The sequence below is a fragment of the Sarcophilus harrisii genome, chromosome 5 (genome assembly GCF_902635505.1).
Source record: "Sarcophilus harrisii chromosome 5, mSarHar1.11, whole genome shotgun sequence".
NCBI lineage: Eukaryota > Metazoa > Chordata > Mammalia > Dasyuromorphia > Dasyuridae > Sarcophilus > Sarcophilus harrisii.
The window spans coordinates 20999297-21014769 of record NC_045430.1 but is presented as its reverse complement, the minus strand read 5'-3'; the positions used below and the strand labels follow the sequence as shown (position 1 = coordinate 21014769).

The window sequence follows — 15473 nt, the reverse complement described above, 5'->3', positions numbered from 1 at the left end:
ATGCCTAAAAATTGCTGGGATGGATTGTTTCTTTTTTTTTTTAAATAAAGCTTTTTATTTTCAAAACACATGCATGGATAATTTTCAACATTTACCCTTGCAGAATCTTGTGTTCCAAAATTTTTCTCTCTCTTCCCTCCAATAAGGGACAGTAAGTAATCCAATATATGTTAAGCATGTGCAATTTTTCTATACATATTTCCACATTTATCATGCTGCACAAGAAAAATCAGATCAAAAAGGAAGAAAAATGAGATGCAAGCAAACAACAACAAAAAGAGTGAGAATGCTATGTTGTGGTCCACACTCAGTTCCCAGAGCTCTCTCTCTGGGTGTAGATGGTTTTCTTCATCACAAATTCATTAGAATTGGCCTGAATCATCTCATTGTTGAAGAGAGCCATGTCTATCAGAATTGATCATCATATAATCTCACTATTGCCGTGCATAATGGTTTCGTGGTTCTGCTCACTTCACTCAGCATCAGCTCATATAAGTCTCTCCAGGACTCTCTGAAATCATCCTGATCATTTCTTACAGAACAATAATATTCCATTTAACATTCATATACCATAATTTATTCAGCCATTCCCCAACTGATGGGCATCCACTCAGTTTCCTGTTTCTTGACATTACAAAAAGGGCTGCCACAAACATTTCTGCATATATGGGTGGGTCCCTTTCTCTCCTTATGATCTCTTTGGAATACAGAGCCAGGAGAGACACTGCATACACAGTTGGATAGCCCTTTGGGCATAGTTCCAAATTATATTTAAGAATGGTCAGATTAATTCACAACTCCACCAAGAATGTATTAGCGTCCCAGTTTTCCCACATCCCCTCCAACATTATCTTTTCCTCTCATGTGATAGATTGTTTCTCTGGAACATCAGTAAAATCCAAGATTTCCAGTTTATCCATGAGGTCACATCTATTTTTACAATAATACAGAGACATTTTGATTTCGAATATGATAAAAGTCAATAGCTATAATCCATAGGAATTAAGGCTCTCTGCAAGATGAGGTGAGGAGAGGGGGAGAAAAGCTCTTCTGGAATGTTTTAAGAAGTTAAAGAGGTCCTGAGATCAAAGTATTAGAACAGATGCCATAGAGCATCCTGTCTGGTGTGCTCCCAAGAGCACACGCTCACCCCAGTGGGCCAGACAGCTCTGAGATGCAGAGATGCCCACAAAATACCCATGGCAGGGAGATAGAAAGAGGTGGAGAAGAACTCTTGGCTTACTGGAAAGAAGGACCACAAGGACTCTTACAAGTCTCCATCCTCAGAAAATAACAATTTTAAAAGATTTGTAATCTCAGGGTCACACAAAAAGAATTTACATTCTTCTGCACTTATTTTGTGGAAGTTTTATTTTCTTAACTCCATCATTACCGCCTCAAAAGCAGAGATAGCCTGATAAGCACAATGCAGGCACACAGTAGTTTATGCTTAATAAACATTTGTTGACCTGAATTTTTTGTTTGTTTTGCTGAGGCAATTGAGGTAAAGTGACTTCCTAGGATTAGACCTGAATTTTTAAATTTACCCATCTTTTCTTCATTGAGATCACTATTTGTTCCTCATGTAGAATTATTCTGTATTTTATACAAGCATATAGTCATGGGAAAGGTTTTCACAATGGTTTTTTTCCACCACTACGTTTGGTCAGGATTTTAACACAGCTTAAAAACCTAGTATTACGTAGAAAATAATTTCTGCCTAAAACAAGGAATTAAACATTTTATTCAGAAGTTATTTCAATTCACTGGGACACAATTATATTAATAAACACTCTGGGAATTCCAAAGACTTTAAGGCTAAAAAGGCTCCATTTTTTACTTCTCCTGAGACCTGCTACATTAAAGATTATTAATATGCTTCTGTATCCATAATAAAAAGGAAAATAAGAGTGAAATCCAGTTTAATTTTCATAAAATGGATAGAATTAATAAAGGACTGTAAAAGACAAAAGGGACCTGAATATTATGAGACATCTTCACACAGATTATTTCTTTTAGGCATTATTTTGCCCTAGAAATAATCATTTTGCACCATATTCAAACAATGACAACTTTTTGTTGAATTTGTTGATTATTAATGATAAGATTATTAATATGCTTCTGTAGCCATAATAAAAAGAAAAATAAGAATGAAATCAGTTTTATTTTCATAAAATGTATAGAATTAATAAAAGATTGTAAAAGGCAAAAGGTATCTAGATATTGTGAGACATCTTCGTGCTGATTATTTCCTTTAGACATTATTTTGCCCTAGAAATAGTATTTTTCATTATATTCAACCTATGGCCATTTTTGTTGAATTTGCTTCAAACAAGTTTTATATTGCTTCAAATAAATGTCTCTGTTATAGAAAAAGAAAAACGGACAAACACATGAAGGGTTTGTAGCACAAAGAGTAAACAATTGGGGGCTTTGCAGTTAAACATGGAAAAGGAACCATGTGGTGTACTGATCCTTTGTTGCTCAAGAGATTGGCATTTGGCTTTTTTGGTGGAACTAGAAGGGGAGTAATTATCTTTGTAGTTGGTCAGACTTGCTATACTAGCAAAGGAAGGAGTCCTTGAAAAACAGCTTAGGGAGGAGGGCAAACAAATGGATATGAACCAAAAGAAAAAAAGAAAATTATAAGTTTCGTTTCTATATACATCCATGAAGGAAGGCCGATGAGGTATGACACAGTTTAGAAATTCAGATTATGCTTTCGATGCAGTAAATTAGCTGGTTTTGAGAGGATAACAGGGAATCAGAAAAGGCAAAATCCAGGGTCTAGAGAATCATGCCATATTGCTTGCAAAGAAAGAAAGTATCCCTATGCAAATGAGTAGGCAGGAAAAAAGAAAAATTAAACCAGAATAGAATCACAGAATAACAGGTTTGGAAGAAACCTCCAAAGGTCATCTAGAAGCAGCCCCTCCCCAAAGCCTGAATCCCTTCCACAATAGTTCTCATAAGTGGTCATGCAGGCTGTGCTTTTTAAAGCCCTTTAGTGATGGAGAAATCCCTACAATGCATTATTTGAGGCAACTCTGCCCCTTGTGTCTGCCCAGATGGAAAAAGCATGGGACCATGGGCCTAAAGTTACAGGCTCCATAGCAAATCACATGTAAAGATGTCTTGTAATATTCAGGTCCCTTTTGTCTTTTACAGCCCTTTATTAATTTTAGCCATTTTATGAAAATTCATTACTTTCATATACAAATTTTTGTTCCAGTCCAAAATGATGGTTTTAAATATAGTAATATTATATCATCATAAATACTTACTGATGATAAGAGGGAATACTGGATGAGAACGTCTCCTACTACTCTAACTGAAAAATCATTTCAAATGCAAGCGCTATTGAGGGTGAAATATAAGGAACTCTAGTCTTTCATACAGTTTCACTGCTTTGTGGGATGATAGCCATATGGGAACCTGAAGAAGTTCTGGCATTATTTGGATAAATTGGGATGACTCATTAACTCTAGGAGGGTCTTCATACACAAAACAGACCATTATTAAGTGATGTGTCCTAGATACATGAGATAACACACTTTATTCACCACCAGGAGGATTTATGCTTTGAGTTGCTTTTCTATAGCAGGCATATATTTTCCCCAGTCCATCCATCCATAACCCGAATCGTAAATTCATTTTGTTTCTAACTCTACTCCTAACCGAAAGGGTTTGGAGGTACATGAAATATGGAGGCTGAGAACAAGGCAGGCAAACAAAGGAACAAAGGGATCGAATGCAGGAATTTGATCTCACTGATAATTTGTTTCAATCAGCTAAAACTCAAGGCTGGCTCCTGGTTCTCCAGGTTTGAGTCTCAGTTGGGGACCTAAAATTGAAAGGGGATTGGACTCTAAGGGCCTGAAACATTAAGGGAGGATTGCCAGCAAGGACCCAAGAAGATCCAGGACATGGCTGCAAAGGAGAGAGGGAGCACTGCTGCCTCAGAATGAAGTGCCATTTGTAGAATCAGAACCTGTCTTCCCTTGTCCTCAGTTGTCCATCACTGCCATCCGAGAGACCAACAACCCAAGCCTTTTATCACCACAGAGGTTGGCCACAGCACATCTGTCTAGAGGAAGTAAGATGGCCCTCTTGGATCCTGACAGAGGGGGCAATGAGACAAACTCTCTGTGTGCTGCTTGGGACAAGACCTGCCCTGGCTTTCCTTACCAACAGCCTTCCTGGGCCCAGGAAAAGCCCTTTTCTAGAGCCAGGATGGAGATGGACACACTATTGAAAAGGGCCTCCCCGGGGCACTCTGCCCACTATTCGCAGTCTCCCTGAGTAGGTGACATTCTTGACCATCGTTACTACGGCACTCTTCTCCCCTGCTCCGAGTCACTGAACATCCCATCAATCTATGTTTTCCCCATCTTATGGCAAGCAAGCTCCCTCTTCTTCCTTTCACATAGGATTCAGAAGGACAACAGTTCCTTTTCCTGCGACCCCTCCCCACAACTCTGATGTCTATCCACCTCCCATCAAACACTCGCTAGAAACCTTTCTATCAGCAACAAACTCTCCTTCCTCCTGGATTTCAATCACCTGATCACAGACTGTATCAGCAAAATACAATATTCTGGACAGCAGTTTATTTTGTTCTGTGCGTGGATCCCCAGTGTGTAGCACTGTTTTTTCCAAAGTAAGCTGGAGAGACTTCCTCAACTAATTAATGCATCTGCCCTGCAATGTCCATATAGGTCTGTTTGGGCCACTGAATATTAAATGATCCTCCCGGGAGCACATGGCCGTTCTCTAACAGAGGCAGGACATGAATGTGGATCTTCCTGACCCAAGACTGGTCTCTGGCCACCAAGGTCAGATAATTCTTAGAGGGTCTTAGTTTTCTGGATGCCCATCACCACCTTCTTCCTCTCCCAAACCCCAAAGTTGAAAATCAAATCAGAACTCATGGAGAAAATCATCCTGCTCCCCTGAAAGTCTTTTAATCTCTAGACAACTTAGAAAGAGATCACTTTTACATCTTGAACCTAAGTTTCACCATGGTGATCCCAAGGCTAGAGCTGAGTACATTCACTGGAATAATGGAACTGCCTTAGTATCAAGCAATCTGGAGCTACCCCAAGCTGTTGTAATATATATGTATGTGTATGAATGTGTAAAATGACGATATTTCATGGGATACAAGAGAATATTTTTACATTGAAAAGTCTAAAAGGTGACTCTGACATGCATCAAGTTGGTTGGTTGGTGTCCTTCATTCTCGAAGAGAAGCAAAATGATCAAAATGATATCATTTGATTAATTCTGATGGATGTGGCTCTTTTCAAGAGCAAGGTGATTCAGGCCAGTTCCAACGGTCTTGTGATGGAGAGAGAGACATCTGTATCCAAAGAGAGGACCCTGGGACTGAGTGTGGATCACAACATAGCATTTTCACTTTTTTTGTTGTTGTTTGCATTTTGTTTTCTTTCTCATTTTTCCCTTTTTGATTTGATTTTTCTTGTGCAGCATGATAATTATGGAAATATGTATAGAAGAATTGCACATGTTTAACATACAAAAGGAGGGAAAAAATTTGGAACACAGGGTTTTGCAAGGGTGAATGCTAAAAACTATCTATACATGTTTTTTGAAAATAAAAAGCTTTAATAGAAAAAAAGAAGAAAAAATGACATCATTATGTTACAATCAGGTTAGTGTGTCTGACTGTAGTTGATCAGACCAATACAAGTTTGGAATGCTCTGCCATAGGTCAGACACTGAAGGGCACCAAGTCCAACATGAAAACCTTGCCAGTTTCAGGGCCTGAAATAAAATGTCACCTTTTTGTCAGCTTCCTGCTGTCTCCCTCTTACCTCTCTCCCCAAAAGTAGAAGTAGAAAAGATGCTTTTGGTCCCAAGTCAGAAGAAGACCCAGCATCATGAGTCAAGACTTTTTGAAGGTTTCTATTTAAACATTTCAAGAAAAACCATATAGTTTCAATAGACTTTTATGTATGATTAGAAAGCTTTGGAGTTGTTTTTTTCATAGCAAACTCTATTTATAGCAATGAAAGAAAGGAAGTTCAAGTTTAGCAAAAACAGGAGGATGTTCGCTTGGCTTTGCAATGTCTCTGGGGTGGCTGGTGCTGAGTCACATCTAAGGCTTTTCTGATAAAACAAAGATCACTCACTGACCAAATGAATGAATTCAGTGGGAGAGACTGAATAGAGTAATTGGAAAAGATTACTCCACTGGGCCATGGGGCTAAGTCCATTAGCAGTTGCCCCTGCATCAGACATTTTTTTTTTGGCTGCTTGGAGGCCCTCAATGGAGCAGTCTCTTCACAAAATGCAGGACTGAAAGAGAAGGAGATTTTGGGCATTTCATCACAAATGATTTGCTGTGTGTCTCCAGTGGGCTCAACACCATGCTAGGCCCTGAAAGGACACTACAGAAGAACAAGGCATGATCTTATAGTCAAGAGTTTTCAGTTGAGTTGGGAGACAAAAGAAAGATACATAAAATTATTCAACTGTGGGACTTTTACTAAAAAGAGTTTAGATCTTCTGGTGTGAACTGGAAGCTGAAAGGTATCTCATAAGATTTAAAGGAGATTTTTAAAAGAACCAACAGGACAAATAGCTGCCTCTAAAGTGGCCAAGCAGCCAGACTGGCTCTCCATGCTACGTGCCCATAAATGCCTCTACGGTGATTGACACAAGCATGGAGGAAGGGCTTGGGAGCGGAGCAGACAGATTTGTCTCAACTCCACTCTTCTCATACCTTCATTAAGTAGGTATTTGATGCATGGTAAAATAGACATGGGAGTCCATAGTTACGAATATATTCCAGGTCATTTTTTATAACAACTGAGTTTTTTTTTCAAGTCTGGAATTTTCCTCTTTTTCAGATACCCTGAAATTTGATCTTCCATGTCCTCAAAATTAGTTAACCGCTAGTATGAATCTCCTCTATATATCTGGTCTTTTTCACCTATTATTCATGTTTTTATTTTCCTTAATATCACTTCTACTTCCTTGTGGGGCACAAAGGGACTGCAATTTTATAGTCCAAATGTGGTGAAATTATTCAAGTTAATGGAGAAAAAATGTGTTTGGATTTTTTTCATTTTCTCCTGTCTTCCCTTTTTCTCATCTTAAATGCCCTTGGGCCGACCTTTTCTCATTAGGTCCTTTTCCAAACCTTTTTGAAAATTTGTTTTTCTCTGTTATATGAGCCAAGATGGCTCAGAACCTTCCACCACATTAAGATTTTCCACATGAGTTTATACCAATGTTGTTCTTAGCTCTCTCATCAATCTGTTCAACAACATCAAGGGTTTGCTGGCTGAGGCAGCTTCTAGGCTCTTTCCTTCTCTCTGTTGTGGTGACTGATTTACATTGGGTAATCTTGGGAAATAATAATATGTGACATCTGTTCTTTTATCCGTTTTCTGACATCAAGTTGTTTAAATGGGCCGGTGTAGGAGTTGCCTCAATTGCTTACCACATATTCTCACTTACATTCTTCTGGTTTCAATTCCATAGACATTTAATAAACACCTACTATGTGCAAGGCACTGTACTAGGTGCTGGAGTTTGAAACTGATTTTTATCTTTGTTCTACCAAGTCAGTAATATATGAATTTCACAAATGATTCTCATACTGGCAATGATTCATTCCAATAATATCCTGTCCTGTAAATACAGACATTTTATTTTTCATGATGTTGCTTGGTGCTCACTATGTCTAGTGGCTTCCACCTTCTTCTTGAGGAGAATATTCATGACACAGAGATGTAAGGCTTCTGGGGTTTGTATAAGCTTTTAGCCCATCTGGGTTCCATGACACAGAGATGTGAGGTTTCTGAGGCCTACCAGCCTTTGGCCCACTTGGGTTCTATGATAAATGGATGTGAGGTTTCTAAGGCTTATCAGCTTTGGCCCACTTGGGTTCCATGACACAGAGATATGAGGTTTCTGGGGCCTATAAGCCTTTAGCCCATCCGGGTTCCATGATAGATGGATGTGAGCTTTCTGGAGCTTTTCAGCCTTTAGCCCATCTGGGTTCCATGACACAAAGATATGAGGATTCTGGGGCATGATAAATAGATGTGAAGTTTCTGGGTCTTATCAGCTTTGGTCCATCTGGGTTCTCATTTGTGGGTCAAACTTTCCAACATCTTCCCCTTTAAGTCACTGAATATTGAAATATATATATATATATATATATATATATATATATATATATATATATATTTGTAGCAGCTCTTTTTGTGGACATTAAAGAGACCCCCATCAATTGGGGAGTAACTGAATAAGTCATGGTATATGCACGTGATGAATGCTATCATACTGTAAGAAATGAGGAAATCGATGTCTAAGTTACCTCATGGACAGATACCAAGATCTTCATCCTTCACATCAATTTCCACGTCTATACATAAAATGACCCTGAAGTCCATTCTGGTTTTATGTCCCAGTGACTCTAACTCTTTCTTACTAACTGGCCTTAGAATTCACTTGGAACTTCAATGAAAAATTCAGATTTCTTCTCTGTGAATTAATCCCAACACAAGGCAAAGCCAACTACCTAGTTCTTTGGGAGACTTTCAAGGGCGATGAGAGGCAGCCCATCATCACCTATGGAGGAGTTCCAGCCTTCCGAGTTCAAGGCTTGGCTTCACTCTCCACCATCACTATTCATTAATTGCATGATCTTTGGCAGTTAATTTACCTTGGCTTCCTTGGTTTCCTCAGCTATAAAATAGGAACAATATCACCTACCCTCTATGATTTTATCTCAGATAAAGGAAAGTATTTTGAAAGGTGAATAATGACTCTCATTATTACTTTATCATCTGAGAGGAAACGGTGAAAGAGGTATAAATCAGTATCACTGAATCACAGATTTAGAGCTGTGGGGAACTCAGAAGTCAACTGAGCCCAACCTACTCAGTTTACAGATTAGGAAACAGAGGCAAGTGGAGCCGTGATCTGCCCAGGACAACACAATGAGGAGGACTTGGGTCCAGGTTTCCTGATGCCAGGCCAGCGTCCTCCACTCTTTCCCATGCTTCTGTCTCTCTTACAACTTGTCTGCCCTGACAGCCCAGGCTCTTTAGTCCCACTCCTGGTAAGAAAAATGCAAATGTCTTCCTTTTTACTACTTATACACTACTTACACAAAACAACCAAATAGCATATTCTTTTTTTTTTCCTTTTGGCTGAGGCAGTTGAGATTAAGTGACTTGCCAGGGTCACACAGCTGGGAAGTGTTAGGTGTCTGAGACCAGATTTGAACTCAGGTCCTGCTGACTTCAGGGCTGGTGCTCTATCCACTGCCCCACCTAGCTGCCCCAAATATCATATTCTTAAAGGAATTTAAGCACAAAAAATGTTAGAGGTTTCAGTTCCTACCTGTAACACAGCAGCAAATAAGAATACAGCGATGAAGATTGCAGTCAGGGAAGTGTGACCACTTTTCATTAAGTGAATGGTATAGAGGAAAATTAAATGTCCAGGAATCACTAAAAGTAGAAGAACTTGGGCAGATTTGTTATTGACTCCTGTAATGGAAAACACAAAGGCGTTTAGAGCTAAATCAAATTTTGGTTAATAACAATCAAAAGTAATGAAATTTTGTACTTCAATATCATTTGAATAGCCCATCCACTTGAATATCTTTCTCAGTGTCACATTCAATTTTTAAAAATCATTTTCAATTGCTATTCACTATCTTCTTGCTACTATAAAATTCTCCCCATAAAGCCATCAGATCTGAAATCTGACAGCTTGTGAAGAGTCGCTGGTCACATTGTTCCAGAAGTCCCTTATGAGATCAGAGGGAAAGATGGGAGGAAAGGGGAAGCCTTCTCTCCTTGGGAAGTTACCACCAAAGTCCTGGCCAATGCTTCAGCTCACTTATTCCCAGCACCTATCTCTATTTCTGGGATCTACTGGCATGAGAGAAGCCCAGCACATGTGTGTTAGATGAACAGAATTATTTGACACATACAAAGAACACGATGCTTTCTGACCCTGAGCCTTCCTAGGCCCTTGTTTCAGCATGTCCAGTCTCATTAAGTTACAGTAAGTAACAACTGTTTAGATCTCAACTATATTTTTATCACCATCCCCATTAATCTCTGTCTGTATCTTTCCCCTCCTTCTGGAGTTTGGTTTCCAAATGTAATTGCCTGAGATAATGAAGTGGCCAGCTTCCTCTCCAGTCTGCTTGACACTCACCATTCCTCCTCCTATTTGGGTCCCCTCACACTGACCCACATGCACAGTCTCCCAGAATAAAGGCAGCACAGAATGGGTGAGGTCAGGAGACTGGCACACGGCTCATCCTCCAATGTTCTATCAGTCTCTATCCCTTTCTGTCTTGATAATGAACCCCCCCCAAATAGTAGATCTCAGTTTAGAACAGGGATGACAACCACAAATATTTATTGATTGGCTTTCTATGCATTCCACTACCTCCAAACAAAGCCTACTATGGCGCTTGACCCCAGCTGTTCAGTTGGAGCTGCTTGCCCGAAAGCCCCCCTAGTCTTAGACAAACTCCAGACACAGGGTCACCCCCCCAAGCACACACCTGGACCGAAGAAGGTTCGGCACGGGTAGTAGCAGCCTTTGGCTTCATCGGGCACCTCGCCTGGTTTGCCGTGTAAATGGAGGTAGGTAGAAATTCGACTAGCTTGTATAGCTACTAAATTACCACCGATACCTAAGACACAAGAATGGGGAGACATAAAGACACATGGTTATGAACACTTCAATTACAGACAAAGCTTCAAATCTTTGTGAAACCCTCTCTGAGGAGGCTGCAAAAAGCAATAGAGCACCAGCTCTGAGTCAGGAGGACCTGATCTCAAATCTGGCCTCAGACACTTAACACTTCCTACCTGTGTGACTCTGGGCAAGTCTCTTAACCCTAATTGCCTCACAACCTCCTCAAACCAAACTAAACAAAAAACAATAGGCTCAGGGTCAGAAGCCTTGGATTGAGGGCCCTGTGTGACTTTGGTTGAGGTGTAATTAAGGAACACATGTGCAAAAATGTTTCTGACAGCCCTTTTTATAGTGACAAGGAATTGGAAACTGAATGGATGCCCATCAATTGGAGAATGGCAGAATAAGTTGTGGTATATGAATGCTATATATTATTGTTCTATAAGAAATGACCAGCAGGAGGATTTCAGAGAGGCCTGGAGAGACTTACATGAGCTGATGCTAAATTATACAATATATACATATTATATATTATACATATATATATATATATATATATATATATATATATATATATATATATATATATACATATATATATATATATATACACATCCGTACACACACATATACACACATACACACACATATATATAAATATATACACACACACATATATAAAGAATCAAAGAACATTTGTCCACAGCAACAAGAAGATTATGATCAATGTGATAGATGTGACTCTTTTCAACAATGAGGTGATTCAGGCAATTCCAATAGACTTGTGATGGAGAGAGCCATCTGCATTCAGAAAGAGAACTATCTGAACTGAATGTGAATCACAACATAATATTTTCACCTTTTTTGTTGTTGTTCGCTTGCTTTTTTTTTCTTTCTCATTTTTTCCCTTTGAAATCTGATTTTTCTTGTGCACTCTATGATAAATGTGGAAATATATTTAGAAGAATTGCACATGTTTAACTTATATTGGATTACTTGCTGTTCAGGGGGAAAGGGAGGTTGGGGAGGGAGGGAGAAAAATGTGGAAGACAGGGTTTTACAAGGGTAAATGTTGAAAACTATATATTTTGAAAATAAAAAGCAATTATTAAAACTTTTAAAATAAATAATAAAATAAATAAATGTGGCTGTAGATCCTGCAGGAGCAGCTGCCAGGCCACATTTCAATAGGTTAGAAGTACTGCTATTCTAGGGGCTCCTGGGTTCAAGGTCCTGAGGTGTCTCCATCAGGGTCCAAGGGGAGATTATGATCAAGATGGTGATGGTGATTCTCCTTATCTGGCTCATACTGACTCCTGTCTGTTTTAATGGTGCCCTGCTGCTTTAGCTAGGTTGGCCTGCCTGCCTTGAGATTGGTAGTTGGTTGGCAATAGATGGGAGTGGCTGGCTTTTTACAGAAGTTGCTTCCCTGGATAATGGCCATAAAGCAGGAACAGTGGTCTGGGTAGGGCCACTGCTAGGGGTCCTGGGATTAGTGAACTATGGGGGACAGTATGTGCAACTATAAATAGGATGTATAGGAGAGCAGGACTAAAATCAGGAAACAAGTCATCTCAACTAAATGGAGTAGAGATAGAATCAATAAATCCACAATGCCTTAGGAATCCATCAGCAAGCATTTATGAAACATTCCTTACATGTCAGACAATGTTTGCGATGGTGAAGATACAAAACCAAAACAAAACAGTCCCTGCCTTCAAGGAAAAAAAAATATATTTTTTTTTCTGAGAAACAATACAACCTATGTCAATATTGTACCAAGAATATAGAGCATCAATACAAAGTCATTTCTGAGGATTGAGACAGTGGGGCTGAGAGGGGGGTGCTTTAGCTGGGGGGGGGGGAGAGAGGGTGCCTGAAGAAGCTTGAGATTGAGCCTGGGCTAAAAACCATGTTTATGGAAGCAACAATGAGAGGGGCAGTTCTGTTGGACTTCAGAGTGTGGGAACGGGAAGGCTGAGTGACAAGTCACTCACAAGGAGCTACCTTGTGAAGGACAAAAAGAGCTTCTCATATTTTATTGCAAAACATCCTGAGGAGTAACATTTGGGCAGCTCTGGGTTCAAGAACAGAGCGACTTCAGGTAGGGAGTTCAGTTGGGAGACTGGCCCACTATTCTTTAATTTGAACTAATTGAACCCACTGTTTGACCATTAAAAGTAAACCCACCATTGGGTTTGTGTATGGACCTATAAAGTATCTTGAGAAAGCATCTTTCTCTGGAGAAGCCCTAGAGTTGGAATGGGAACGTCCTCAAGCACTACTAATGTATGAACTAGGAGGACAGGAGCAGTAAGGAATGCATATGAAGGGAAAATCTAGAACAACTGCTGGAAATACAGTAGAGAAGTAATTAAGGAAGAGTCCAGGAATACTAAATAAAATGGCCTACATAACTAAAGGGGCACTAATACACTGTGGGGACAAGTTCAAGACTACAGGTGTGAGGGAAGGTAGAAGGAGTGGAGGGGAAGGAGGGGGTGCTAGATCACAGAGAAAATAAATCTGTCCTTTTATTGGTGAAAGGAAATACCCTCAGTGATAAGGTCATTGTTACTCACTGTTTCTGGGAGCTGTTCAGGTGGGGCCCTGGGAGGTGAGGTGACTAGCCCAGAATCAGAGCGAGTATGGGTCAGAAGCCAGACTTTTGCCTGGGCCATCTGAGGCTCTCCCTCAGGCAGATTCTGCATTCTCCATTTGTGCTGTCCCCCTCAATGCCAGCACCTTCCAAGACTCTCTCCAATCTGCCCAGTCCATCTTGTGTATAGGAGTAACTTGCATGTTCCCTCCTTTAGACTGGGGGTTCCCCAAGAACAGGGGTTGGTCTTGTCCGTCTGTGTCCCTGCCCTTAGCCCAGTGTCTGGTGTGTAGTAAATGTCTGTGATGTGACTTGTATCTCCAGACCCCCCAGAGATCTCACCCTGAGGGGCTTAACCCTCTCGGCTCTGAAACTCCCCCATGTGCTGATGGTGAGCATGTCAGGCAGCCCCAGCCTTGCATACTACATCCCGATCACGTTCTCCTCATCTGTCCTGCCTGCCGCTGGATGCTGTGAACCCCTGGGCCTTGCGGTCTGCCCCACACAGCATCCTGCAGGGGGCCTGCCCTGAGGCCTGTACTCATCAGCAAGGGCCTCCCCCAGCCTCACATCTGGAAAGTCCTGGCCATGCTTCACGTTTCATCCTGGGCTGTTCCCTTGCCATCCACACTGCTGCTCTGTGCATACTTTCCCATGCTCCACGCTGTCCCCCATCCCATTCCCTCTTTTCAACTCTGGAACTGTAATCAAATCAGTATTGTTATTGTTGTTGGAAAGGGTATGTAACCAATCCTCTAGGACTCCACTAACCATCCCTATCATTTCTCCAGCCAAACCCCTTTTCCCTATCTCCCCTATATATGTTGTCTCCACTGATCAGAATGGAAGCTTCTTAAGAGGGATAAGAATCATATTGATTTTGCATATAAATTCCCAGGGCTTAATATAGTGCTTGGAAATGTAGTAAGTGACTCATAAGTGTTTTTTTCATTCATCCATCCGCCTATTCATGATTCCAAGGTTCAAGGATGTCCTGGGTCACTAGTTGGGGGTTGGCAGAGGAAGCCTGAAGTACCAATAACATTACTCCCTGAGACAGGCAGCAAAGGGCACTGAGGGATCAGCTCAACCTCATAGTCCCACCCTCTGCTATGGAGGTTGTGGGTAGCCTTACTTTTCTGTGTCCATTCAGAAATCCAATTTATATCAGCCCCCCGAGGTTAAATTTCCCGTATAAATCTGTTCATGGTCCATGCCATCTATGCTGAATCCCTTTTGGCTTGGCCCACCATGCTGGGAGAATGGCCAGTGTGAATTCTGCACATGACTGAACTCTAACATTTGGTGACTACGTCCATCTCATCATTTGGTGCTGTACCTCAAACACATCAACTACACCATGCTGCCTCTTATGTAAATAATTTTAAGGATCACCCCAAAAAGTACAGATTCTAATTCCCAAATTTTAAGTTTAAGAAATAATGGGGAAAATCTATTGTGAAATCAGTTTGCAAACACTGAAAGACTAATCTTCCAAAACACAATACTAAAAATAATTCTTTAGCTTTAAGACTGAACCCTACTTATGACTAATCCTTTCAAGAAGATGGGACAAAATTTATTTAAAGGTAAGCCTAGCATTTAATGGGTCAATGATGAGGCATAGTGTTTTGAGTGTTAAGCCTGAAGTCAGGAAATCTCATTTCCTGAGTTTAAATCCAGTCTCAGACATTAGCTAGCTATATGGCCCTAAGCAAATCACTTCACCCCGTTTACCTCAGTTTCCATATCTGTAAAATGAGCTGGAGAGAGAAATGGCAAAACATTCTAGGATCTTTGCCAAGATAACCCCAAATGGAAAAGACCAAACAACAATATAGCATATAACAAGTTTTCTTTGAAGGAACTTAGAAGCTTCAGAAATATATATAGAAGGGGGAAAGAGAGCAACTAAAAGATAGAAACTTTCATTTATTTCTAAAATTACTATTAAAAAAACTAGTAGTAAGCATGCTCCAACACCCTAATTTGAGAAGCATGTTCTGGGTGGAAGCAGAGACCTCCATTCAGGATGTTTCAGGCAGCAGAGAAGCCCAATACCCTCAAGGATACTGAGGCTGTATCCTGGTTGGTACCTTGTTAATTATTTTCTTTTAATTAGTTTTATTTAATTGTTTAGAACATATAAAAGTCTGCTTCCATCTGTATT

General features: G+C 40.3%; 1 protein-coding gene across 5 annotated transcripts in view; it reads right to left on the bottom strand.

Moving 5' to 3' along the window:
• The window catches only part of SLC41A2 (solute carrier family 41 member 2), a 127998-nt gene that overhangs the window by 15165 nt on the left and 97360 nt on the right, over positions 1–15473 (bottom strand). For all 5 annotated transcript variants that reach the window (XM_031938841.1, XM_031938844.1, XM_031938843.1 and 2 more), the window contains 2 exons: positions 10568–10699; positions 9385–9533 (listed from right to left, as the gene is read on the bottom strand). In XM_031938841.1, the coding sequence (XP_031794701.1) occupies positions 9385–9533; positions 10568–10699 (281 nt within the window). The remainder of the gene's footprint in view (positions 1–9384; positions 9534–10567; positions 10700–15473) is intronic.